This window comes from Moschus berezovskii, chromosome 8, assembly GCF_049115385.1.
Source record: "Moschus berezovskii isolate FMDL1 chromosome 8, NW_MosBer_1.0, whole genome shotgun sequence".
NCBI classification, from domain to species: Eukaryota; Metazoa; Chordata; class Mammalia; order Artiodactyla; family Moschidae; genus Moschus; species Moschus berezovskii.
In genome coordinates this window covers 106,830,342-106,857,128 of record NC_142467.1, presented here as the reverse complement: position 1 = coordinate 106,857,128, position 26,787 = coordinate 106,830,342, and the positions used below count along the sequence as shown (strand labels likewise).

Sequence of the window (26,787 nt, the reverse complement as noted above, 5' to 3'; positions counted from 1 at the left end):
ACCTTGGAATGTGAAGTCAAGTGGGCCTTAGAAAGCATCACTACGAACAAAGCTAGTGGAGGTGATGGAATTCCAGTTGAGCTATTTCAAATCTTGAAAGATGATGCTGTGAAAGTGCTGCACTCAATATGCCAGCGAATTTGGAAAACTCAGCAGTGGCCACAGGACTGGAAAAGGTCAGTCTTCATTCCAATCCCAAAGAAAGGGAATGCTAAAGAATGCTCAAACTACCACACAATTGCACTCATCTCACATGCTAGTAAAGTCATGCTCAAAATTCTCCAAGCCACGCTTCAGCAATATGTGAACCGTGAACTCCCAGATGTTCAAGCAGGTTTTAGAAAAGGCAGAGGCACCAGAGATCAAATTGCCAACATACACTGGATCATGGAGAAAGCAAGAGAGTTCCAGAAGAGCATCTATTTCTGCTTCATTGACTATGCCAAAGCCTTTGACTGTGTGGATCACAATAAACTGTGGAACATTCTGAAAGAGATGGGAATACCAGACCACCTGACCTGCCTCTTGAGAAACCTGTATGCAGGTCAGGAAGCAACAGTCAGAACTGTACATGGAACAACAGACTGGTTCCAAATAGGAAAAGGAGTACGTCAAGGCTGTATATTGTCACCTTGCTTATTTAACTTATATGCAGAGTACATCATGAGGAACGCTGGGCTGGAAGAAGCACAAGCTGGAATCAAGATTGCTGGGAGAGATATCAATAACCTCAGATATGCAGATGACACTACCCTTATGGCAGAAAGTGAAGAGGAACTCAAAAGCCTCTTGATGAAAGTGAAAGAGGAGAGTGAAAAGGTTGGCTTGAAGCTCAACATTCAGAAAACAAAAATCATGGCATCTGGTCCCATCACTTCATGGGAAATAGATGGAAAAACAGTGGAGACAGTGTCAGACTTTATTTTTTGGGGCTCCAAAATCACTGCAGATGGTGATTGCAGCCATGAAATTAAAAGACGCTTACTCCTTGGAAGGAAAGTTATGACCAACCTTGATAATATATTAAAAAGCAGAGACATTACTTTGCCAACCAAGGTCCATCTAGTCAAGGCTATGGTTTTTCCCGTGGTCATGTATGGATGTGAGAGTTGGACTGTGAAGAAAGCTGATCGCTGAAGAATTGATGCTTTTGAACTGTGGTGTTGGAGAAGACTCTTGAGAGCCCCTTGTACCACAAGGAGATCCAACCAGTCCATTCTAAGGGAGATCGATCCTGGGTGTTCATTGGAGGGACTGATGCTGAAGCTGAAACTGCAATACTTTGGCCACCTCATGCGACGAGTTGACTCACTGGAAAAGACTCATGCTGGGAAAGGTTGGGGGCGGGAGGAGAAGGGGATGACCGAGAATGAGATGGCTGGATGGCATCACCGACTCTGTGGACATGAGTTTGAGTGAACTCCGGGAGTTGTTGATGGACAGGGAGGCCTGGTGTGCTGTGATTCATGGGGTCGCGGAGAGTCGGACACGACTGAGCGACTGAACTGATATTGAACCTAGTACAGAGTCCCCAACTTCTAAGTGAGCAGAGCATGGTTCCCTGGAGGCCATGGGAACCATGTCAGATGCATGGATAGAGGTGTGTACAGACAGCTCTCAGAAACCCTAGCGACTGATGCATGGATGGGATGAAAAGGGCAGTGAGGAGGCGAGGCTTCAGGAGAGAATCAGGAGGGGAGAGGGAGCTATGTGTCTGGAAGGACAGTATAATGCACCCTGGTATAGGAATGATCACCTTGCTCTGATGCTTTTAAATACTCAGGTTTATTCTTCGCAGGCTCAGGGCAAGAGATACAGAGACCTGCACTCCAGATCTGACTGTGGAGATTTAAGGTAACAGCCAGAATGATTTTTCAGAGAGGACAGAACATCAAGAGTCCATTTATTTGATGTGTGTGGACGAAGACTCCAACCGAGGGTGAGATGGTCAGACGCGTCTCTGGTACGTGAGCTCACCTGGCCCATCTCACTCTGTACACCAGCGGCATGCCATCGATGGAGCCTCAGTATCATGCAGCACCCAGGCCTGTCGCCTCCCTGACTGGACTTGCTGAGCCTCAGTTTCTTCCTCTGTAAAGCTGGCCCATGGTCCTTAACGGATGAGATGGGTGAAAGTGTCCAGGCACAGGAGGAAGGCTGACAACTTTATTTCTCCTTTCTCCTGTCTTTCTGCTCCCAAGATCAGAGGCCAAAGGGAGGAAAGCAGGGAGGAGATGAAGGAGGGAAAGTTGGAGACCAACTCTCAGTGAGTCTCTGTTTTGTTCTGCGACCTTGGCCGAGTCAGTGGACCTTGGCAGGCCTCAACTGCGCTATCTGTGAAGTGGGTTACAGGGATTCGGGCCTGAGGACCTCCAAAATCATTGCTAAGGTTCAGATATCTCCCAGGGAAGACCTGAGGTCTTTCTCAGACCCCAGTGTTGGGCCTGGGGGTTTCCTATGTTGTCCAGAGGGGACTTCAACCTCTTTCTCTTATAGGTAGAGAAAACTCTGGCTGTTTTGGGAGAATGGGCAGGGGTATAGCATCTAAGACTCAGGGCTGGCTGGAAGCAGGAGGCAGGATAAAATGATCTTCTGGAGGCGGGGCTTCACCTCTTCCCATAGGGCGGGGTTGTGCAGCCCCAAGTTTATTTGCATATGATGTGACCTAACCAATCAGAGCCCAAGGCCATTGGCCCACGGCCTGGGATGGGCCCCCCTGAGGTCCCATCCCAGGTGGTCAGTCCCCAACTGGTTCAGAGGTCTGTCTCCTTCAAGTCAAGACCTTTGTCGTGTTCACTGCCTGGTGTCCTGGAACCAGCTCCATTCACCTCCTTCTGACCCAGGTAGAGCAGATGGTCCTCATCGGTGGGCAGAAAGTCAGAAGGCCTCTTGGCTCCAGGGGGCAACTCCTCAGCACCCTGCGGAGAGGAGAGAAGAGACCTGTCAGAGACCCCACTTCTGCTGTGTCAGTTCAGATATTCTCCAGATGGGGACAGAAGATCTGGGAGGACAGAGCCTGGGAAGAGTGGCACAATATCACCTTGGCAAGTCCTGTCCCTTCTGCCTCCAAAACCTCCATCCACTTCTCTCCCCCATGGCCATATCACCTACAGTCCAGCCCATCCATGCGTCCATGGATGCCTGCCCCTCTCCTTTCTCTGACTCTACCTAATCTTCAAGAAAATAAATTATTTCCCTACAGTAGCTGGAGGAAGCTTTAAAACACTTAAAATCCCAAATCTCTGCCCTCACCATTGCGTCTGCTCTGACCTCAGGGCCTTTGCACCTTACTGTGCCCTCCACCAAGAATGCCCTTCCCTCAGATTTCCCAGTAGTTGTCTCCTTCTCATTCTGGACATTAATAATGTCACCTCATCCAAGAGGCCACCCCCATCACCATACCCTGTTTTATTTTCTTCCTAATACTCACCACCTGCTTAGACCCTATTCCTTTCTTGGTATAGCTTTCTTCTGCTCCTGCCAGAGCATGTCTGGGTACACAGCAAGTGCTTAATAAATAAGGGAATGAAACAGGGAATCCAAAGCAGGAGCAGACCTGGATCAGACCCCCCAGGGACAGTGTTTCCTAAACTCAGGGCATTCCCCTAGCAACCACATGGCTCTGGTCAATGTTGGTCTACCCCCTGTCATGTTTCTTATGTAAGACTTTTTCTAAGTTGACTCACTTTTGAATTAAGCAATTTTATTTTCAGGAGAGACTTTATGTCAATACTGAAAGGCAAGCCAGTTTCACTTGCCATAGATTGGAGGGAGTTGTAAACACAGATACAATGAAAATGAACAGTGTGGAAGTCTGCTCAGCCCTTGTTGAAGTGAGTAACAGAAAGCATTGAGGACGCACTGGCTCCCAGCCGAGCCTTTCCACTGGCGGTAAGGAGAAGCTGAGAAAGATGAAGACGGCGACTCACCGTGTCACTTCCCTGAGTTAAGGTCACAAGCAGAGCACCTGAAGCCACCTCACTGCCCCTCCCCCTGCTCTGGGATCCCAGCCCTGCGACTGACCTTCATCAAACTGTCATCCAGGGTGGCCACCTCTTCCTTGGGGGCTACTGATGCTGTCTGCCGCATGAGGTCCCACCAGAGCAGACCGGGACCCAGGGCACTGCGCTTGGTGGGGCCTGAGGGGGCAGAGAGAAAAATGGAGTTATTTAGTGAGGGTGGTGGGAGAACTGGAGACCAAGCCCTGGGGAGGAGAAGGGAGATCTCTGATGGCTTCCAAACCCAGATCTGACAGTGACCCACGGGGGACACTGGCAAGTCTCTGCCCCTCTCTGGGCCTCCTCTCTCATCTACACAGTGAGAGATTGTAATAGGCAACAGTGGATGGCCAAGGGGGTCCAGCACATGGTTCCATTTGCTGGTGTGTCCCCAGTGTCTAGAATATTGCCGAACCTGGAGAAGGGCTCAGTAGAGCCCTGGTGAATGGAAAGTCTGAGACTCAGGAAGAGAGAATAGGTACTCTTATCACTATTGATTTCTTTTAATCTCTTTGCACATCTTCACGAGATTCAGAGTTCCCAGAAGAGCGCGGAGTTGCCAAGACTTCGGGGAAAAGGTATTTCAGCACCAAGGACAGCGTCTTGTGACCCACCCACCGCCCCCCGCCACCATCCCACATCCTCCAGCAAAGACATTATCTTTGCAGCTGAAGAGGGAATAGAGAGGTGGAGAGGGGATGCCTCAGTTTCTGCCTTTGCAAAATAGGACAAGTCCCACAAGGTGGAGGGTGTCATGAAGGCGATGCAGCAAAAAGGGTGCAGATGTGGCTGGTATATAGTGGCCACTTGACTGACAGAAGGGTCGTCCTTCCCCTCCCCATGGGTGCTAGAGGCAGAAGGTGGACAGGGTGACCTCTAAGGATGCCATATGCCCTCCTTACCCGTCAGGCAGCTGACAAGGGCTCCACATAGCACAGTGCACAGTGTGCCCAAGGCACCATAATAGAGATAGGAAATGGCATAGAAGTTGTCAGCTAAGGTTTGCTTATCAGGGTCCATTTCCAGGCTAAGAGAGAGAGAGAGAGAGAGATGAGCATGAATCTAAAACCCAGTCCATTTGCTTCCTCCTGTCTACACTCTCACAACCCAGCCCAGGCCTTCATGATTGCTTGTCTGGACATATGCCAATTCTCCTTCCTTCTTGCTATCCCACCGACACCTTCAGGCAATATCTACACACAAGCAGAAGAACATCACTAAAACGTAACTCAGGGCTTCCTAGGTGGCGCAGTAAAGAATATGCCTGCCAGTGCAGGAGGTGCAAGAGACCTGGGTTTCATCCCTAGGTCAGGAAGACCCCCTGGAGGAGAAAATGGCAGCCCACTCCAGTATTCCTGCCTGGAAAATTCCATGGCACACTACAGTCCACTACAGTTGCAAAGAGTTGGACACAACTGAGCACATACAAATAAAATGTAACTCAGGTTTCCTCCTGCTTCTGCTTATCACCCTCAGAATCAGACCAAATTAAGCTCTAAGAAGAAAACAGGTATGAATCTTTATGACCATGAGTTTGGCAATACTTTCTTAGATATGACACCAAAAGCACAAGCAACCAAAGAAAATGGAGGTAATTCCCTGACGGTCCAGTGGTTAGGATTCTACACTTTAACTACTGAGGGCTTGTGTCTAATCCCTAGTCAGGAAACTAAGACCCCACAAGCAGCACAGCATGGCCAAACAAAACAAACATAGAGGGACTTCCCAGGTGGCTCAGTGGTAAAGAACCCACCTGCCAATGCAGGAGATGCAGGTTTGATCCTGGGTCAGGAAGATCCCCTGGAGCAGGAAATGGAAACCCACTCCAATAAAAAAGAAAAAAAAAAAGGACAAATTGGACTTTATCCAAATGGAAAACTTTTGTGTATCAAAGGATACTGTCAACAGAATGAAAAGATAACCCAGAGAATGGGAGAAGATATTTGCAAATCATACATCTGATAAAGATCTAATATCAAGAATAAAGATATAAAGAATATATAAATTAGAACTCAATATGAAAAGACAAATGACCCGATTTAAAAATGAGCAAGGGATCTGAGAAGACATTTGTCCAAAGAAGAGATAAGTATGGCCAATAAGTACATGAAAAGACTGTCGACATTAGTGCTTAGGGAAATGCAAATCAAAACCACAATGAGTATTATTTCATATCCAGTAGGATGGTTAAAATTCAGAAAAAAGAAGGGGATAAAAATAAGTATTGGCAAGGATGTGGAGAAGTTGGAATCTTCATATATTTCTGGTAGGAATGTAAAATGATGCAGTGGCTATGCAAAATAATCTGGTGGTTTCTTAAAAGCTAAATATAGAATTACTATATGACCCAGCAATTCTATTCCTAGATACATACCAAGAAAAAAGAAAATATATGTCCACACCAGAATTTGTACACAAATGTTCATAGCAGCACTAGTCACAATCACCAAAAAGTAGAAACTACCCAACTGTGCATCAACTGATGAAGGATAAACAAAATTGGTCCATCCATGCAATGAAATACTACGAGGCCACAAAAGGAATGAAGCTCTGAGACACACTACAGTGTGGACAAGCCTTAAAAACCATCATTCTGAGTGAAGGAGCCTGGACACAACACAGCGTATGTTACACAATTCCATTTATACGAAATGTCCTGAGCAGGCAAGTCCGTAGCCAGAAAGTATTAGTGGTTGCCTGGGGCTAGAAGTGAAAGTCACTCAGTCCTGTCCGACCATTTGTGACCCCATGGATTATACACTCCATAGAATTCTCCAGGTCAGAATACTGGAGTAGGTAGCCATTCCCTTCTCCAGGGGATCTTCCCAACCCAGGGACTGAACCCATGTCTTCCACATTGCAGGTGGATTCTTTACCATCTGAGCCACCAGGGAAGCCAGGGGTTGGAGGGAGGTGGAAATGGGCAGTGACTGCTAAATTATACAGGGTTTTGGGCTTTTGTCTTCTTTGTTTTTGAGGTAATGAAAATGTTCTTGAGATCGTGGTGATGATTGGGTAACCTGGTGAATATACTAAAAACCGCTGTTAAATGGCTGTTTTATGGTCTGTAAATGATATCACAGTTTAAAAAGAATCCAATTTCTCTGGTTGAACCTCATCTTCTATCCTTTCTTCTGCCATTAAATCCACTCTAACCTCACCATAGTTAGAATGCGCTACACTGAACCCTGGCCTCAGAGACTTCGCACTTTCTCTTCCTTCTGCGGGGAATGCCCTACTCCCCGCTTCCCAAGCCCCGCGCCCGCCCCTCTTCTCCTTCCCAACAGGGACTCAGCTTTAGGATCCCTCTGCAACCACACTCTTTCTGGCCACGCTTCCCCGCTCCCCGCTCAGAGTTTACCTGGAGACCCTGCTGGAGGCGTTGGCGGTGAGAAGAGTGTCCAGGAGACCAGAGGCGTTGGCTGAGGGCACAGCACAGCCGGACGCTGACGACGGAAGGACCCCCATGGACTGCGCGCTAGGCGGGTACACAGTGGCGCCCACAGCCACCCACAGCGACAGCGCTAAGCCCACTGCCAGCCCAGACAGGACGCCCTGGTGAGGGACCCAGTGTCAGCGGGGGCCGATGTTGACCCCCTCCCACTCCTAGCCCTAGGCGGTGTATTAATACTCACCGGAGTATTGCAGGTGGGGACAAACATCCCCAGGATGAAGGCTCCGAGGAGAGGGCCGCTGATGACTCCCATGACAGTGAAGGAGCCCTGGGAGAGTGGGTGGGAGTGGGACCGAAGGCAGAGTTGTCCCACCTTTCCTAGCCTCAGTTTACCCGCTGGGAAAGGAAAACCTGGGGAACTCCACTGGCGGTGAGACTCCTCTATGCCTCAGTTTCTCTAAAGGGGAAGGGATGCCCTATTCTTATCTCTCTCCCAAAGATGCGGATTCTCTCTCTTGACAAATCTGGCTCCGTGACCATGCCAGGAGAAGGCCCTTCTTGCCCCCAGGTCACTACTCCCACCTTCCAGCATCCCTGTTTCAGGCCAGGCAGTGGCCATCCTGCTGGTGGCATGTCAGAACTCAGTTCTGCCATCAACATGTATAACCTTCTCTGAGTCTCAAAGAGGATGCCTTACATCTTGGGAGGATTGGAGGGGGTGGGGTGCTTACCTGGAGGACACCGCCCCCCAGCAGGGACGACAGGGCCGCCACGGTGAGACAAGCTGAGCCATAGATGAGCGCTGTAGCGGGTGGGGATGGCTCTGTCAGTGGGGAGAGGCTGCCCTGGCCCCCCTCCCAGGTCCCCCCAACTCACAGAGCCCCTTGGAGATGATGACCAGCCTCCGAGGGGCCAGGCTCGGCAGCCGAGGTTTGATGACGTCCTCCACAGTGACGGCAGCCATGGCATTGATGCTGGTGGATGCGGTGCTGGAAGAGGGGAGTACAAAGGAGGAGGGCGTCCTCAGGGACTGGCCACCTCTTGCCCCCAGGGCTTACCTGCTGGAGGAGGCCCCCAGCTACCCACAGCAACTGGCCTTCCAGGACCCAGCCCACCCCAAGGGCAGAGGCCTGGGCAGCAGAATCCCTCAAGAGTAGAGGAGAGGCCCACCTCCCCACTCTCCCCGCAGACCTGAGATACACTCAGAGGAGCAAGGACACCCATGGCCGAGGACACGAATGGCACAAGGCCTCAATACAAAGCAGTAATGGGGTGCAGAGAAGAGTCACAGAGACTCTGGTCATAGCAGGAGCAGCGATGCGGCCAGAAGTCAGGGGAGATCTGAGACTGCCAGAGCGTGAGGCCCCAGAGGCAGGAGTGGGGGACCGCTTGGTCACAGCTGTGCCCCAGTATTCAGAACAGCAGTACCTGTCCCATAAGCACTCGACAAGTATTTGTTTGAGGGAGGGAGGACAGAAAGAAGAAAGGGAAAGGAATCGAGTGTAACCCTGCTGGGCAATAAGGGGTAAAGATCCCAGATCTGGCGTCCTTGTGCCCACGGTATGCCTTCCACTGGACCCCACTTACTGGGGACTGAGCAGTAAATGCTGGACGTGCTCAGAACATGACAACGAGGCCCCAGGGGTTCAGATGTGGCCAAGTGAGAGAGCAGGGTCACTCACCTGAGGGTGCCACTGTAGGCACAGGCCAGAAAGAGCCCAGGGACTCCAGGCAGGTCCTCAAAGATGTCCAGCACCAGCAGGGGCATGTACTGGAGGGAGTCAGGGGTCAACCTCCAGGACAGCAATGCCCCAAGGGTGAGGGCATCTATCTGTCCTCACACTGCACATTCCCAACACCCAGTGCAGACCAGACTCACAGTGGGCACTCAGCGCGTGTCTGTTGACTGACTCTGCGATCCTGGGTCATTCCCACTATACTGATGAAGCCAGTGCAGCCAAAGCGCCAGAAAGGGTCACTCCTTGCTTAAGGTTACACAGGCAGTCTGGGATCCGACCCCATGGACTCTGAATCCCATGGTCAGAGCTCCCCCCAGAGTGAGCCATCTGGGTCCTGGCCTTGGTGCTACCCCTGACTTGCCTGTGGACCTCAGGCAATTGCTTTACTTCTGATCTCCTGCCTCAGTTTCCTCATCTGTAAATCAAGGGCCATGGCAGTCTTGGCCTCATCACATGTTGAAAGATTCTGGTGGGAAACTAACTGCTTGTGAAGGGGCATAAGGCACAGTGTAGGTACTTGGGACGTGAGAGCTGGTCGTTATTGGCAGCGTCATCGTTTCATGCTGAACTGTGGTCCCACGGCCTCCTTGGTGTCCCTCAGGGAGTCTGAAATGCCCCTCCCTCCCCCATCACATTGCATCGCCTCCCAGCTCCTCCTCTGTCATCCTCCTGCCTCTGGACATCTGCATAGGCTATCTCTCCACTGGGAATACTTTTCCACCTTCACCCCCAGGGACTCGCCCAGAGGTTCACAGTGGGGGTGGGCGGACAGGAGTGGCCTAGGAGCCTGGACCAGACTCACCTGGTCCGGGGCAGAGATGCGCCCTGCCAGGAGAGGGTCACAGTCAAGGTAGAACGCGAACATGATGACACCACAGGCAGCAGCGCTGGACACGATCAGGAACAGGCCCAGCTGGTTGATGAGCACGGCCCTGGAGGGGAGAGGTGGTCTCAGGGTTGGAGGAAGGGGGCAGCACATCCCAGAGGGACCCTGCCAAATACTCACAGCTTGGCTTGCTTCTCTGTGCGACAGGCCACGTAGCGCTGCACCTGTGCTTGGTTCACCCCATACATTGAAAGCCACACCAGCGTGCCACCCACAACAAAAGTCCAGAATGTGTAGCGGCTCCTCGGGTCCAGGTCAAAGCTGGATGAGGACGGGGCAAGTCAGCCATGTGGGAATGCTACACTGACTTCTCCCTCCCAAATTGCTCCAGATGCCTATTCTGGACCTGAGGGTCTTAAAGGGACATTTGAGGCTAGGTTTTGAAGTGTGAACAGGAGTTTGCCAGATTAAAATTTCAAGGGTTTATTGAGTCATCCACATGTATTCAAAAAACACTTTTTTTCTGTGCCTCACTGGGATCTCAGAAAGCCTTCAGTTCCCAGAGAGAACGGAGCCAGGATTTTGTCTAGGTTTTCTGTGTGGGGAGGGGAGCAGGAAGGGCTTCCTAGGGCAGGAGGCATTGGCTGTCTTCTCCCAGGGCAGAGATGCCAGCTCCATCACTCTGCCATCTCTCCCTCTACATTTTCACGTACTCCATCAGGTTGATCCGGGAGTGGTTCTTGGCAAGCTCGAGTACTTGCCCAGGTCCACCCACGAGCATAGTTCCACGAGCCAGGACAACCCAGAAACCACTCAGCATCACTAAGACCTGAAATACGTCGGTCCAGATCACAGCCTTCATGCCGCCCTGCAAGGTGTGACAGAGAAGAAGATAGGGGCTCAGATGGGGATCTGTCTGTGGCCTGTAGGACAGAGCAGAGGTGGGAGGGAGGAGGAGTCAGGTGGGGGACCTGGCGGGGATTTGGCCTGGCCTCCAGTAGCGGCTGGGACCAATGGTCTTCTCTGCCTCAGTTTCCTCATCTGTAAAATGGGGTTAATAATAGTACCTTCTTCAGGGTATCATTGCAAGGAATAAATTAATTAATACAAGAAAAATATTTGGAAGAGCATCTGGCACATACAAGTGTTCAGTGAGTGATGGCTGCCACTATTATTATCATTATTACTACTACTGTAATTATGAGTTTTTACCCATCCAGCCTTCACATCTTTGCCTTCCCTTGGCAGCTCCTCGGTTTCCTTTGAAGAAGACACTTCCGCACTTCCAGGTCATTCAGGTGAGGCTAACCCTGCTCCCAACTCCAGGGATAGCCAACAGAACATCCTAGCTCCCCAAACCTCTGCAAATGGCTCATCCTTCACTGAATACCAGTGCCAGCCAGGCAGAACCCTCCTGGGACTTCAGTCAGTCCATCCTGAAATAGGAACTCCCTTTCTGCTAGAATGAAGCCCAAAGAGATGGAAGCCCAGAGCTAATGAGGCTCTTAACAGATGGGAGAGAACACAGAGGGCTCTGTTGTAGCCCCTGGATCCAGCCATGCCGTATCCTTGGACTTTCAGCAATAAGCCTTTCAAATCACCTTTCATAATAAAGATGAGGAAATAGGCTCAGTCGGGACACAGTCTTCCTCTGGAGAAAGGGAAGGTAGGGAAGTGAATGGGCCTGCCCAGGGTCTCTCCCGCTCAGTGGGCATGCAGCCAGCCCCACGTGGGGCGGGGGTAGAGGGACATTCACCACAGTAGTGTAGAAGGTGCAGATGACTCCGGTAGACAGGAGCGACGCCCAGATGTCCAGCCCTGTCACTGCAAGGAGACCCTCCTGTTAGGTCAATTTGCAGGTCGAAAGCTTGGCTTTCACTGTCCTGGGGCCTTTTGGGGAGTCAAGTAGGATTCTTCTCTCCTACAGCTTTCCCTCCCCTCACCCCGGCAAGTCTCTAAGCCTCCGTTCCTTCCCGCCACCACCCCTCCCCACCCCCGCCCATTCAGACCTTGGTTCAGGATGAGCGCGGGGGCGTAGATCACTATGCCTGTGTACAGCACCTGCGGACAGAGGGCCAGGGCAGGGAGGTTGGGGGGCACCTGTGCGAAGAGGGTATTAGGAAGGAGCTAGGGGGAGGAGGCCGGTTAGGGTACTTGACTGAGGGCAGATGGGCCGGGCCATGCGGGATCGGGGTGGGGTCAGGTAGGAGGTCTGCGAGAGGCCGGTGGGCCACACTTGCAAATGGAGCCTCCTGGGGCGGGGCCAGAAGGACTGTGGGCGGGGCCTGGACAAGGCTTTGCAGAGTGGGAGTGGGGTCGTGAGGGGGCGGGGCGGGGTTGTGGGCGTGACCGTCCGACATTCAACCCGAGCTGGACCCTGGGGGCGAGCGCGGGGCCCAGGCCACTCACTGTAGCCACCAGGTACTGCAGAGTCCCGCAGAGCCGCACAGCGCGGCTGAAGCGCATCTCCAGGTACTACAAGGAGGAGCCGAGGGTTCGTGGTCACCTGGAGAATCCCCATTCAGGGACCCGAGGCTTCTGGGTCCTTCACCCGCCCTCTTGGCTTCTGCCCGCCCACCGGAGGCCAACTCCACATTCTTGCCCACTGGGGGCGGGGGGCGGAGGGATCCCGCCAAGCACCCTTTCCAATCTGTCTACACACACGTGGCACACTCGCCACCCTCGCGCCTGTGCATACGGCGTGAGTCGGTAGGACTGCACCATCGAGTGTGCGCACATTGGTCCCACACGCTCCCACTCACGTTTGATCGTTCCCCCGGGGCTGCCGACTCTCTGAGTCAACTTTCGCAAGATACAGACAGCGCCTGTGACTGGCTGCCTACTGCACGACCGGTCAAGATTCTAATCTTTGTGCTCACTGCCCCGGAGCGAGGTCTTGTAATTACGGCAGTTTGACGTTTGAGAAACCCGAGCGGAGAGGAAACCCCTTGCGGAAGGTAGGAAGCAAGCTGCGGGGAAGTCGGATTTCGAATCCAGAGCCTGCCGCCAGGCGATCACCCGGGTGGACGCAAGCCAAGGCTTGCGGGGGGCAGGTGTGTGCCTGTCCACCTGTGAGCGCGCCCCTGGCCGAGCCTGGCTCCGCCCTGAGCGAGTTTCCACCAAAGAGAACCGGGACGCCGGCCCTCTTCCTCCTTCCTGCCCCGGCCTCACTGCCTGCGGCTTCTTCCCAGAACCTTCCCCACCTGTCCATCTCGGAGGCTCCCAAGTTGCAGCACCCGGGAGCCCGCCTGCGGCGCCCTGCGCCAAGGTTCAGAGCCTTAGCGCCTCCCTGCCGCGTCTCCGCGTTCCCAGCCAGGAGGGTCCTCGGGCCCTCCGGGCCCCTGCCCAGTACCTCGTAGGTGCTGGTGAGGCCCAGGCGGTAGAAGACCGGCAGGAAGAGCAGGGCGGTGAGCAGAGAGTTGAGCAGCTGTCCCAGGCACATCCAGAGGAACTTGAGGCCATATCGGTAGGCCTCGGCGGGCACCCCCAGCACTTGGACCGCCGACATGAAGCTGGCGGCCAGCGAGAGGCCCACCGGCAGGGCGGACAGGCGCCGACCCCCGGTGAAGAAGTCCTCGGCGCTGCGCTGCCCGCCGCGCGCTACCCCGACCCACAGCCCGATGCCGGTGGACACCAGCAGCATCAGGGCGAAGACCGCGTAGTCCCAGGCTCCGAACGTGGCCCGCTCCTTTGCCTCGACGGCGGCCATGAGGTGCCCGGGTGGGGACAGGCGCGTCCTCGGCCCCTTCCAGCCACCCCGCGAGTCTCGGCTGCGGGAAGTTGGCAGCGGCCGAAGAGACGAGACAGCGCGCAGGTAGGAGGATGCTCAGCGGCGGCAGCGACACCGCGGGCCTCCCCTTTGGTCCCCCCCGGCCCTGGGCTCCCTGAGCGAGAAGTCTGCGGCTCCTCGCTGCAGGTCGTCTGCCTCCCTGTCACCCCCCTCTTCGTCTTCGCGGCCGTCTGTCCGTCCACCTGGCCTCTCGCTCCGTCCAGGCGCCCGGTACAAGCGGTGCGTCCCCCGCCCGGACGTCTGTCTCCCTCCTTGGGAGCTGTGCTCAGGGCTGACAACACGAGGTCTCGGTGGGGCTTCAAGGGCAGCTCCCGGCGGCGGCGGGCCGCGGATTTATTGGGCTCCGGGTCGGCGAGACTCCGCCCCCAGGCCTGGGGCGGGCAAGACCCGCACCCTTTCCGCCCTGTACTGCGTCAGGTGGGCCAGGCCAGGACATTTAGGTGGATGCTGGGGGGTGGGGGGAGGCTCCCAAATGCCCCCTTCCCCTCTGCTTTGTGGGGCACTTTCCACTGACCATAAACTGTTAATATCTCCCTTGGACAGGTGGGGAAATTGAGGTTCAAAGTTGGCATGCCACTGCTGGGAGCAGTGGCCCAGCGTTCAGATCCCCGTTGTGCTTTTGTACCCTGAGCTATGGGGAGCTCACTCACCCACAGAACTGGAGTCTACTTTCAAGGTTGCAGGGTCCCATAGGGAAAATTTTCTCTGCTTGAACCCCTCCCTTAATTGGCACCTTGACCCTCTCCATTTCTCTAGAGCCTAGCAGGAGGGCATCACCAAACCTGGCCCTCAGGCTAAGTTGAGTGGAAGGCAACAGGTTCCTTCAAGTCCTGAATGCATCCATATTTGAGGAAGACTTTGCGTCTCTCTGGGCCTCAGTTTCCCCATCTGTAAATGGGCATAAAATAGCCCTTGCCTCAAAGGAACAACTGAACCTGTATAACACAAACCTGGCACAGAACAAGTACTTCATTTATTCATTTCTTCATGTATTCGTTGGTTCCTTCACCAAATATGCATTGAGAGTCTACGCTGTGCCAGACATTAAGTGTAAAATGGCAGTCATGGCAGAGGGGCTGTCTACGACCATGTTCCCCAAAAATGGAAGGACATGACTACCTGGGGAAGTAGTGTCTGGTATGTCCCACAAATAAGATCAGAGGTACAGAGGAAGGAGGAGTCCCTGGTCTCGGGTCATGCCCTCAAGAAACCCACACTTTGTCATCTGGAGGTTCTGACTGCTGAGTTCGAGTCCTAGCTGGACCTCCAAAAGCTGGATTCCCTCCTCCATAAGCGAGAGGGATCTGAGAATCTGTCCACCTAGGACACTGGGACCCTCCTTGGCCTCTGCCGCCCCCTGGTGGCCTCCTCTGGCTTACACACATCACCCAAGCTGGGTCCAGTGACCGCCAGGCAGCCTCACTGTTGACCCAGGACTGTCTTATTCTGTCTCGCGCAGGGCTGCAGAGCTGACCTACTTCTCCCTGGAGATGCGATACTGTGGCTCCACATGGGCATTTATTGGCTGCTTGGATGCACCCTTCGCTTTATGGCAGAAAGTGAAGAACTAAAGAGCCTCTTGATGAAAGTGCAAGAGGAGGGTGAAAAAGTTGACTTAAAGCTCAGCATTCAGAAAACTAAGATCATGGCATCTGGTCCCATCACTTCATGGGAAATAGATGGGGAAACAGTGGAAACAGTGACAGACTTTATTTTGGGGGGGCTCCAAAATCACTGAAGATGGCGACTGCAGCCATGAATAAAAGACGCTTACTCCTTGGCAGTAAAGTTATGACAACCTAGACAGCATATTAAAAAGCAGAGACATTACTTTGCCAACAAAGGTCCGTCTAGTCAAGGCTGTGATTTTTCCAGTGGTCATGTATGGATGTGAGAGTTGGACTATAAAGAAAGCTGAGCATCAGAAGAACTGATGCTTTTGAACTGTGGTGTTGGAGAAGACTCTTGAGAGTCCCTTGGACTGCAAGGAGATCCAACCAGTCCATCCTAAAGGAAATCAGTCCTGGGTGTTCATTCGAAGGACTGATGTTGAAACTGCAATACTTTGGCCACTTGATGCCAAGAGCTGACTCATTGGGAAAGACCCTGATGCTGGGAAAGATTGAAAGCGGGCGGAGAAGGGGACAACAGAGGATGAGATGGCTGGATGGCATCACCGACTTAATGGACATGAGTTTGAGTGAACTCTGGGAGTTGATGATGGACAGGGAGGCCTGGCATGCTGCAGTTCATGGGGTCACAAAGAGTCGGACATAACTGAGCAACTGAACTGAACTGAACACCCTTCGCCTTTGCCAGAAGGGTCCGGAGGACACCGCGTTCCTCCTCCTTTCCCTTCTCTGCTGCATCCTCCTTGAAAACCTGTTGGGAAAGGGAAACGCAGGAAGATTCCCCGCAAAGCCAAGCAAGAAAGTGCAAATATATGCAAAATTATGCAAGTTTGAGCAAAGGCGGTCCTGTCTCCCCAAGGGGTTTGGGGTGGGGAATCATCCCTTGCCAGCTCCTCTCTTCTCCTGCCTTGGTGGAAGGAGGGTCCAGGCTGCAGACAACACTTGGGCTGAGCCCCTCTCATTAAGTGCCTACTGTGTGCAGGGCCCTGCACCAGCCACTGGGCACACAACAGGATCCAGGTGGACATGCCCTGCTTGTGGCCGCAGGGCTCTGATCAAGCCAGCAGACGAATACCCATTTCAGAAGCTAACAGATGAGAAGAGTGAAGCAAGGTCAGAGGTGGACACAGCCTGGGGGATGGAGGTGAGGGACACTTAACGTGAGGCCTCAGAGAGGGGCCCTGCAGGCAGAGAATGAGCCGGGTTTGGAGAGAGCTGGGGGTAGGGCTCTGAGGTTGGAAAGAGCAGGACAGGGAGGATCACTGTAGACCTTGAGCCTTGGAAGGGGTCTGGATTTTATTCTGAGGGCACTGGGTGGGAGCAATTGGAGAGTCTGGAGCAAATGAAGGACCTAGTTTCCCTGATGGGTCAGTTGATGAAGAGTCCACCTGCAAAGCAGGAGACCCGGGTTCGATCCCTGGGTTGGGAACACCCCTGGAGAAGAACTAGCAACCCACCCCGGCATGCTTGCTTGGGAAATCCCATGGACAGAAGAGCCTGGCAGGCTACAGTCCATGAGGTCATAAGACTTGGGCATGACTTAGCGACTAAATCACCACAGGTTCTGAAAAACCCACCAGGTCCAAGGCAGGAGTTGAGGGTGGGGAAAAATGGGTAGATTCAGAACATGTTGTGGATTTCCTGGATGGTAGGCTCAGAGTTGGAAGCCCTGCTGGGTGGTGGTGGTGGTGGGGAAGTGTGGAGGAGGGCAGGGAGGAGGGAGGGGAAGCAGTTACGCCTTCCCTGACTGTATGATTCCAATTATGGGATGGGAGGAGGGCAGGCAGGACCCGAGGACTCCCTCTGGATGGGAGAGAGGAGCAGGGCAGTGCCTGAGAGCCCAGCAGCAGTGGTCTAAGCAAAAGGGGCAAGGATGGCGGGATGCTGAGGGGTGTCTGCTGCCACCACTGGCATCCCCAGTGTTCTCATGTCTCCCTGGAGACAGGGAGGGGTCAGAGATGAGAGGTTGTGAGCTGTTCCAGCTGCTCCAGCATGACCTGCTGGGTATGACCTTGAACATCCAATCCTGCATTCAGTACAAGCAAACCATTATTACCCCCAGTGACTGTCATTTTCTGTAAGATTCTCTGACTCCAAGCCCTGAGGATTCTGATCCCGTGGTTCCCAGTCTCTCTGGGCTTAAGGATCTACTGCGGGTCACCCGGGACCCCCGGCTGCCTTTCCTGACTCAGAAATGAGGTGTGGGGTGGGTCAGGGAGGTGCGGCTCTCCTCCAGGGCTCCCAGCCCTGTCTAGTCTGGAACACTGGCACCTGGAGAAGCCTGGGGGCGGGACCTGGGAGTGCCTCAGCACCTAAGGGCCTGTGGAATGGATTCCTGCCCACCTTCGGGTTGGCCGCGTGAGCCCGGGAAAAGACTTGTCCCTGGGCCCGAGCTGACCACTGAGGGGAGCCAGCAATCCAAGTGGCCAGTCTTGCTCCACAGGCCCACACAGAAGGGCCCATTTCTTCCTAGCTCTGGGCCTTTGTGCTGGTTGGTCTTGGCACAACTACCACTGGAGACTTGAGGGTTCGCTTCAGTGGTCCTCATCTCCAGCCAGCTTCTGGATGACTGCTCTATGCACGCTTTGTTGGGTAGTTGCCAGGTGGGTGGTTACATGGGAGCGGGTGTCTATGGACAAGTTTTCGCAATGACGAGTAGACTGCAGGATGGGTGTATGAACAAACAGGTGTGTTAGCAAGCTCAGGGCTCACTCACCACTTGGTTCAAGGTCTTCTCTGTGAGATTGACCCCATTCCCCAGCTGGTTCCCAGGCTGTAATGTGGATGAAATTTTGGCAGAGCTTCAAGGTGGGCATGGGGGTGCATGAGGGGCCTTTGTGGGGCCCTCCCTGGCCTCCCACTTTCCTGGTGGTATACTCTCCTACCTGACACTTCTGGCCTCTCAACCTCTAGCTCATCTGAAGCCCCTCACCTAAGACCTAAGGGATCACCATTTCCACTTTATACAGGAAAAAACTAAGGCTCAGAGTGAGCTGTGACCTACCCCATGAACAGGTATCAGGAGTTTCATGGCCAAGCAACTGCTGGAGAACCAGCCGTGTTCCTATATCCCTGCCAGATTATTTCCTGGAAATGCATGCATTACTGCTAACATCACATACCCACCCTTAAGTGAAAAGGAAGCTGCCAAACTTTTCCTGGGTGGCATCTAGGTAAGGAGACACCTATTACTGAAAAAGGAGAGGAGGGATCTTCAGGGTAACCAGGAACTTCTGCCAGGAATCACAGGGTTAATGAAATCACCTAGGCAGCTATTCAAGAAAAATTTGGCCAGTCTTAAACATCAGGAGGAACTGCCCTGAGGAAAAAGCATTTATAATACACATGGGGAAATTTTTTTCAGCCTTTAGCTCCACATACCTGAGCTTTTTTTTTTTTTTCCACACCACAAGGCTTGCAGGATCTTTAGTTCCTGACCAGGGATCAAACCCAGTCCCCAGCAGTGAAAGGAATGGAGTTCCAACCACTGCACCACTAAGGAATGCCCATATCACACCAACCCAGCAGCCCATGAGTGGAATGATTCAAGTTCCTAAGATTTTTTTCTGAGTGATTTGTTTGTATCAGGATAGAATGTTTTCCACACAAGGAAAAGCAAATCTTGAGGAGGATTTTTTCCAGCCACTAGCTTTTCCAGTGGTCATGTATGGATGTGAGTTGTACTGTGAAGAAAGCTGATCGCCGAAGAATTGATGTTTTTGAACTGTGGTGCTGGAGAAGATTCTTGAGTCCCTTGGACTGCAAGGAGATCCAACCAGTCCATTCTAAAGGAGATCAATCCTGGGTGTTCATTGGAAGGACTGATGTTAAAGCTGAAACTCCAATACTTTGGCCACCTCATGTGAAGAGTTGACTCACTGGAAAACTGATGCTGGGAAGGATTGGGGGCGGGAGGAGAAGGGTACGACAGAGAATGAGATGGCTGGATGGCATCACCGACTCGATGGACATGAGTTTGAGTGAACTCCGGGAGTTGGTGATGGACAGGGAGGCCTGGCATGCTGTGATTCATGGGGTCGCAGAGTCGGACACGACTGAGCGACTGAACTGAGCTTGTTCACCCATGGTGTTGGTAAGGTTGAAGGAAAATAGTCCTCTTACTATGTTGAGAGTTAATTAGTGTTAGTGGTAAGCATTTTGGCATTAATATAAAAAACTTGGCCCAGCACTGCCAGATCAGGGCTTACCCACGTGGTGCAGACAGAGGTAGAAAGGTGCTCACTGGCCATCACAACCTGGCCTCAGATTATTTCTAACTCCTCCCGGGGTCACAGTGACACAAGTGGTCCCTGCTCTCAGTCTGGTGTGGGACAGACTGTGAATCAATCATCGTGTGGTCTACACTCTGCAGTGATCTGTGGGGTCGGTTATGCAGAGGGCTCAGCAAGTGTAGGGAGGTAGGGAAGAGCCATCGGTGCTGGTCTGTGTGAGCTGTCACTTCAGTCGTGTCTGACTCTTAGCGACCCATGGACCGCAGCCCGCCAAGCTCCTGTCTATGGGATCCTCCAGGGGATTGTTCAACACAGGGATTGAACCTGTGTCTCACATTTCTGTATGTGCAGACAGGCTCTTTACCAAGGACCCCGGGCCTATCTTTCCTGTGAGAATGGCTAGCCATGCCTGAGCCCTACCCTGGGAACCTCTCCAAGAACAGGTGGGATTTGAAGTGAGTTGATTTTCTGGAAACCACCCAAGATTATCATGCCAACTAAACCCCTCTTGGACAGGAGGTGGGGCGGAGGCTGTGCCCTTGCCCAGGACCATTCTCCCAGCCCCCACCCCACACTACCTTTGTGCCTCAGCTTCTTCCCCATCCACGGTTCTCTGGAAGACAAGGCAGGCCCTCACTGACCTGTGTATCCACCGCCTGCAGAACAGTGACTCCCCAAGGCGGCTGAGCAGATCTAGTCAGTGCCCTGACCTTCTGAAGACGACACCAACGTACAAAGGGCCTGGATTGTCCAGTTACACCACCAAAAACTGAATTCTTAGCCGTGCTTCAGCCTCCTGGCTGAGGAGCTCAGGGTGGGATTAGCTTCATGCCTGGAATTCCCCACGCCTCAAGTAGACAGATGCCCACTGAGAGACCACTGGGATTAGGACAGCTTCATTCAAGGGGCCCCCAAGTGGTGGAGGGGAAACAAGCTAACACAGCAGAATCACAACCCTCTTCGGCACCCCCTTGTGCCTGCTCCGAGGATCTGCAACAGGATGGGAGGCTAGGTAGGGAAGATCACATGGTGGAACAGAAGTAAACCCACAGGCTTTTCCCCCAGGATGCAGCTGTCCTTTTACCACCAAGAAATGAGGGGGAGTGGCACAGAGCTGAGAAATATGTATAACATGGCAGGCGAAACAGATCTGGGGCCAAACCTGTGGCTTGCAGCACACCCCGAACCTCACAGCAGAGCTGTCTGATGGCACTGAATGAAGAGAAAACTGGGAGAGGGGAGGGGCTCGCCATTCCTAGACCACCTCCCCTTCTGGAGAATCCAGTGCTGGGGCCCAACTCAAGGAGAGGAGGACCCCTCCCAGCGCACTCAGAACCTGGCTGCACCCTTTTGAGTTCTGCAGGGTGTGTAAAGAAAACACAAAGTCTATCTGGGCACTCGGTTTTCCCACTAAGTTTTATTTGGGCAGACCTGGGGACAGAGGGCCTGCACCTAAAAGAAGGTGTTGGGCCTCTTGGTGGTGAAGCGTGGCTTGTGCTGGCGACGGAGGACCCGGTGGGGCAGTGGGAACTTGATCTTGGAGTCCTGTGACAAGAAAAGGCAGGTAAGGGGTGGTGGTAGGCTCTTAATTTTGTCTGCCAGGGACCACTGAGGTGTGGCCACCCCCCACTGGGCTCCTGCGTCAAACCCCCTGCCTTATTGCATCTCCCAAGGCTGGGGGAGCTGCCAGACCAGTCTGGTGTTCCGAGAGAGCCCCCTCAGCCCAGCCTGCCCTGCAGGGCCCAGAGGGCACTCACGTGGAACTGCTTGACCGCCGGTCGGCGGCACTTGCTGGCTGCGATCTCCTCCACCTTCATGATCTGGATTGAGTGGGCCCGGGCTCGATGCCGGGCACCCATGTCTCGGTCTGCAGAGATCAGGAGGGGGCAGGGTGAATATACACATTTTCCCATCATGGGTGGGGAAGGAGGGCACTTGGGGACCAAATAGCAGGCACTGGCTACCAAGTATGTAGAACCTCCAAATTCACTTTGAAGGGCACGGCTGCAGCCCCACAAAGGCGACGAGATAACATTTGCTATTAGCACCTCTGTTTAAACCACTGCTACAAGAAACAGTAGTTCTTGGGTTTAGGTGCTTGGATTCTGGTCCCAGCAGGTGACACATGCTGGGAGCACCCAGGGCTACTAATGCCAGGTCCCATCTCCGGACAGGGGCTGGACTAGGTTTCTGAGAGGCAGCTGCATCTATACAAGGTTTGACCTTAAACCTCAAGAGGGAGGTTCCAGATGCAGTTGGTGGTGGTGAACCAGCTCAGGAATGACCAGATCCCCTCTTCTCCACCCACCCCCGGCCCGCGGCCACTGACTGCCAGGTTCCAGAAAAAGGCACGCTTGGGGCATCATCTCCACTCCCAACCCCAAAGCAAAACACCTCCCCTGCCTCCATCCCTGAGGACTGCCCCCCTAGCCCCAAGAAGCCTCTTGCATTTGTTGTGCCTCTGTCTGACAGGGAAGGTGTCAGACTGAGCCGCAGGTGCCTGCCCTGTTGAGTCTAAAGGAGAGACCCGGCGGCTTACAGCACTGGGTGACGGCGCCAGCAGTGGTCAGGTCCCGGTACTCCCGGTACATGTTGTGGGTGCCACTGCGGGAGTCATAGCGTAGCCAGATGCCAAAGTTCTTCACTCGCAGGGGGGATTTCTCGAACACCTGTCAAGGAGAGACCGGCGGAGGCTAGAGCAGCAAGTGGGCCTCAACAGGGCCCCCCACCATTCCTGAACCTCTGCCTCCAATGCTACGAAGGATGGTCCAGCCCCTGGACCTCTCCTGCCCAACTCCTAGCCCCTGCACCTTCAGGCACCCACAGGGAAATCTGCTGAGGGAAATCTCCATGGTAACCACAGGGATGCAGGGCAGTCCAGGCTAGGATGCTCCCCCCATGGGGACCGACACAGCTTCCAACCCCCCCCCAACCAACCAACAATTCTCTTGGGACCATCTGGGCCATAAAACCATCAGTTACCCAATGCAGCCTCACTGTGCAGCGTCCAGCACCGCCCCCCACCCCATACACTTTACAAAGGAACAGAATCAGAGGCTGTAAAGTCTGCTAACTCTGGAGGGTGACAGTGGCCCCATGGGAAAGTGTAAATTCACCCCGATCCCACCCAGCTTCAGACACCCCATACCTGTCCACAGTAGACGATTTCCCCCGAGGATTTCTTCATCTTCTTCAACTGAGACACAAAGTACCAGAAGCGGGACTTGGCAACAACGTGATTAGGCGCAAAGATTCTCATGCGGTAGAGGGGCGGCGTGCGGCACTTGGGGGTTGGCAGGCAGCGCCCCACCACCTTATACTCCCGAAGCTAAAAAGGAAACAGTGGCTGAGGTGGGGACCAGGACCCGCAGTCTAGAGGCAGCTGTGCAGATCTTGCTCCCTTTCCCAAGCCTGCTGACAACTGGACCAGGGGGTGGAGAGGGTCAAGTCCCACCCCAGTGCCTTCCTAGGATATCTGGGTGACTGTGGGTCATTCCACTGTCCGAGCCTTCCACATAAAAAGGAGTGAGAGTGGGGAGGATTAACCCAGGTGCCTGAATGCCCTTTGCCCTGGCTCAGGAAAGCTGCGTGAGGCTCTCAGCCCCTCTCCCTTCACGTTAGCTAGGCACAGAATGGGAAGGCTGCCTCCTTCCTCCAACACCTCATCTATCCAGCTCACAGCAACTTGTCAAAATGAAAATTCGGGACCCCAGAGACAGTGACCAGCCGGGAATCTCACAGCCAACTGCAGGCACAATCAGGACAAGAATCCAGTTCCCTGCCCAGCCCTGTTTGTACAGATACAACAGGGATATCTGCCACATTTAAATCCTAGGATACAGTAGAAAGGAGCCACCTCCACAAAATGGCTCATCACCATTTTACTAATTAACGTCACTAGAAAATAACCCCAAACATCACAAACTCGATTCTTACGTTAACCTCTCAATCTGACTCATCGGCCTCCCAGACCACCCATCCAGGAAGGGACCGATGCGGTCGGACCCCTTTCCAGTGTGCAAACTGGAGCTGTAAAGCTGAGAATGACCCACCCAAAATGCTTCTCCGCAGGGTCTACTCTTCCATCTCTGAGCCCTAACGCTGATTTTGCCCAGCACCTGCCACAGCGGTTAAGACTCCCACTCCCCATGTCAGCCCCGATTTATAATAATTTTCTTCTAATTCTCTTACAGCCATGCCAAGAAAAACAGAACACTATTGCCCGCCAACTCCCACCCTTGGCACCATATTCTCTTCGCAAACGGAGAAACTGAGGCTCGGAAGGTCGATGCGGTCCCGTGGGGCGTGTTTCCACACGGCTCAATTTGTCTCTTCCTGTGGAAAGGAGACTCGGACTCCCCGGCGCCCGCGATTCCCGAGCCGGTGCGAGCCACGCTCTGGCCTCCCCACGCGGCTCCCGCAGTGGCCGCCATGTTGGCCGCAACTGGCGGCCTCGGCGCACTGGCCCTAACCGGAACGCGCACTCCCCGCGTGTCCCACGCCTCCTCCCGCAGCCCCCGATTCGGTCCGCGCCGCGTTCTCTGACTCCTTGCCCCACCGCGCCCGCCTTACCGTCCCTGAGGCCTTCATGGCGCTCTACCCACGACAGCCGCCACCCTCGAAAAGGAAGTAGCCGCCCTCGCGCAGCCGCTCACCTTGACTCCGCGGCCGGAAGTCCCTCCCTTTCGATGTCGCGAGCCCATTGGTTCCTCAGCCCCGAGCTCAATAAGATTTGCTTCTTCGTTGACTGCGGATCCACCAACCTCTCACATCCCGGCCTCCCTTTGCGGCGAGACTACAACTCCCGAGACGCAGCGCGACTAGCCCGCCAGTTCTAGCAAGGCGTAAGGGAGCGTCGGCGCGCGCGGCATGCCGGGGGTTGTAGGTACAACGGGAGGTCTCGGAGGCGGGTTCCAGGTTCCTGCTTTTACATCCATGCTGTGTGCATCATCGTCCCGGTGATGAGGCTCCAGGACCTGAGCGTTCTCTTCTGTAAAATGGGAACATGTGCTTAGCCTCTTAGTCGTGTTCGACTGTTTGCGACGCCATGGACTGTAGCCCGCCAGGCTCCTCTGTCCATGGGGATTCTCCAGGCAAGAACACTGGAGTGGGTTGCCATGCCCTCCTCCAGGGAGTCTTCCCAGTTCGGGGATCTAACCCAGGTGTCCCGCATTAAGGCGGATTCTTTACCGTCTGAGCCACCAGGGAAGCCCAAAATGGGAATAGTACTGGTGTTTTTTTTTTTGTTTTTCCTAGTGATGTTACCATACTGGCTTCCCAGGTGGCGCAGTGGTCAAGTACCCACCCACCAAGAGACACAGGTTAGATCCCTGGGTCGGGAAGATCCCTTGGAGCAGGAAATGGCAACCCACTGCAGTATCCTTGCCTGGAAAATTCCGTGAACAGTGGAGCCTGGCTGGCTACGGTCCATGAGGTCGCAAAGAGTTGGATAGGACTGAGCACATAACACTCATTCACACTCAACTCGTGTGAAAGGCCAGGTACAGAGCAGTTAACAAATGCTGTGATTCATGGGGTCGCAAAGAGTCGGACACGACTGAGCGACTGAACTGAACTGAATGTTCATTAAATGCTTTCTTGGTGGCTCAGTGGTAAAGAATCTGCCTGCCAAGAGATGCGGATTCCATCCGTGGGCCAGGAAGATACCCTGGAAAAGGAAATAGCAACTCACTCCGGTATTCTTGCCTGGGAAATCCCATGGACAGAGGAGCCTAATGGGCTACAGTCCATGGAATTGCAGAGTCAGACACACTTAGCAAACACACTAAACATTCATTAAGCAATGGAATAGTTATTATTATTATGGGAGGATCTGATTTGTGTTTCACAGTAGCAGATATTCAAACCCCATCTGCTTGTTTCCAGCACAGATCCTGGTGGGGAGTAGGGCTTGGGGCTGGGGGTGGGGGTGGGGTTTGTGGGGGTGCTAAAAATTATCAAGGGGCAGCCCCACCTTTGGAAGCTCTGCTGCTGCTGCTGCGTCACTTCAGTCGTGTCTGACTCTGTGTGACCCCATAGACAGAAGCCCACCAGGGTCCCCCGTCCCTGGGATTCTCCAGGCAAGAACACTGGAGTGGGTTGCCATTTCCTTCTCCAATGTGTGAAAGTGAAAAGTGAAAGTGAAGTCGCTCAGTCGTGTCCAACCCTTAGCGACCCCACGGACTGCAGCCTACCAGGCTCCTCCATCCATGGGGTTTTCTAGGCAAGAGTACTGGAGTGGCTTGCCATGGGCTTAGCAATTTGTTTAGGCAAAAAAATGGCTCCTCTGGAGAGGAGACCCAGAATGGAAAAGGAAAGAACTCATGAAGTCAGGCTGTGAAGAAAGACATGAAAGAGGATAAACTGGAGGGTTTTTATATTAGGAGAGAGAGCTCTTGGAGGAGGTGACAGCTGAGCCCAATTAGAATTTTTATTTTATTAATTAAAAATTAATAAGTTTAATTAAGATATGGTTCACAGGGACTTCCCTGGTGGTCCAGTGGTTGAGAATCTGCCTTCCAATGCATGGGAGGTGGGTTTGATCCCTGCTCAAAGAACTGAGAGCCCACATAGGGTGGGGCACATAAACGCACATAGGGTCGGGCACGTAAACCCACATGCCCACTTGCTCTGGAGCCCTGTGCTCTGCAACAGGAAGAAACCCTGAGGGCCACAACAAAGACCCAGCACAGCCACAGTTTTTTTATAAAGGGGAATGTCAGTTAAAAAAAAACAAAACGATATAGCTCACATGCCATACAATTCACACATGTAAGTTGTACAGGTCAATGTTTTTTTAACTACATTTACATACATACATATATATACACTAGAGAAGGAAATGGCAACCCACTGCAGTATTCTTGCCTAGAGAATCCTGTGGATGGAGGAGCCTGGTGGGCTGCTGTCCATAGGGTCTCACAGAGTCAGACACGACTGGAGCGACTTAGCATGCATGCATGCATTGGAGAAGGAAATGGCAACCCACTCCAGTGTTCTTGCCTGGAGAATCCCAGGGACAGGGGAGCCAGGTGGGCTGCCGTCTCTGGGGTCGCACAGAGTTGGACACGACTGAAGCGACTTAGCAGCAGCAGCATATATACACAGTTGTGCAGCATCACCATAAAATTGAGAACATTTCCATCTTCCCCCCTGAAAGGAGCCCCTTACGCTTAGG

The 26,787-nt window shown here is 53.4% G+C and overlaps 2 protein-coding genes and 1 non-coding gene across 3 annotated transcripts; all 3 read right to left on the bottom strand.

Moving 5' to 3' along the window:
- Window positions 1–2,122: 2,122 nt before the first annotated feature.
- Window positions 2,123–13,666, bottom strand: SLC5A5 (solute carrier family 5 member 5). Its single transcript, XM_055429579.2, has 15 exons — window positions 13,310–13,666; window positions 12,367–12,432; window positions 11,967–12,018; window positions 11,714–11,781; window positions 10,671–10,825; window positions 10,138–10,278; window positions 9,934–10,063; window positions 9,075–9,163; window positions 8,269–8,381; window positions 8,124–8,194; window positions 7,634–7,720; window positions 7,360–7,553; window positions 4,901–5,025; window positions 4,024–4,139; window positions 2,123–2,918 (listed from the first exon to the last, which is right to left on the bottom strand). Exons 1-15 carry the CDS (start codon window positions 13,664–13,666, stop codon window positions 2,754–2,756), a joined length of 1,929 nt encoding a protein of 642 aa, XP_055285554.1. The 3' UTR covers window positions 2,123–2,753.
- A 7,342-nt stretch (window positions 13,667–21,008) lies between these two features.
- On the bottom strand, window positions 21,009–24,295 carry RPL18A (ribosomal protein L18a). The gene is made up of 5 exons (XM_055430935.2): window positions 24,183–24,295; window positions 22,759–22,938; window positions 22,150–22,279; window positions 21,368–21,477; window positions 21,009–21,155 (listed from the first exon to the last, which is right to left on the bottom strand). The coding sequence occupies exons 1-5, from the start codon at window positions 24,198–24,200 to the stop codon at window positions 21,063–21,065; spliced, it is 531 nt and encodes a 176-aa protein (XP_055286910.1). The 5' UTR covers window positions 24,201–24,295; the 3' UTR covers window positions 21,009–21,062.
- Window positions 21,578–21,711, bottom strand: LOC129559659 (small nucleolar RNA SNORA68). The gene has a single exon (XR_008686602.1). It is a non-coding gene; the product is annotated as a small nucleolar RNA SNORA68 (small nucleolar RNA).
- Window positions 24,296–26,787: the final 2,492 nt, after the last annotated feature.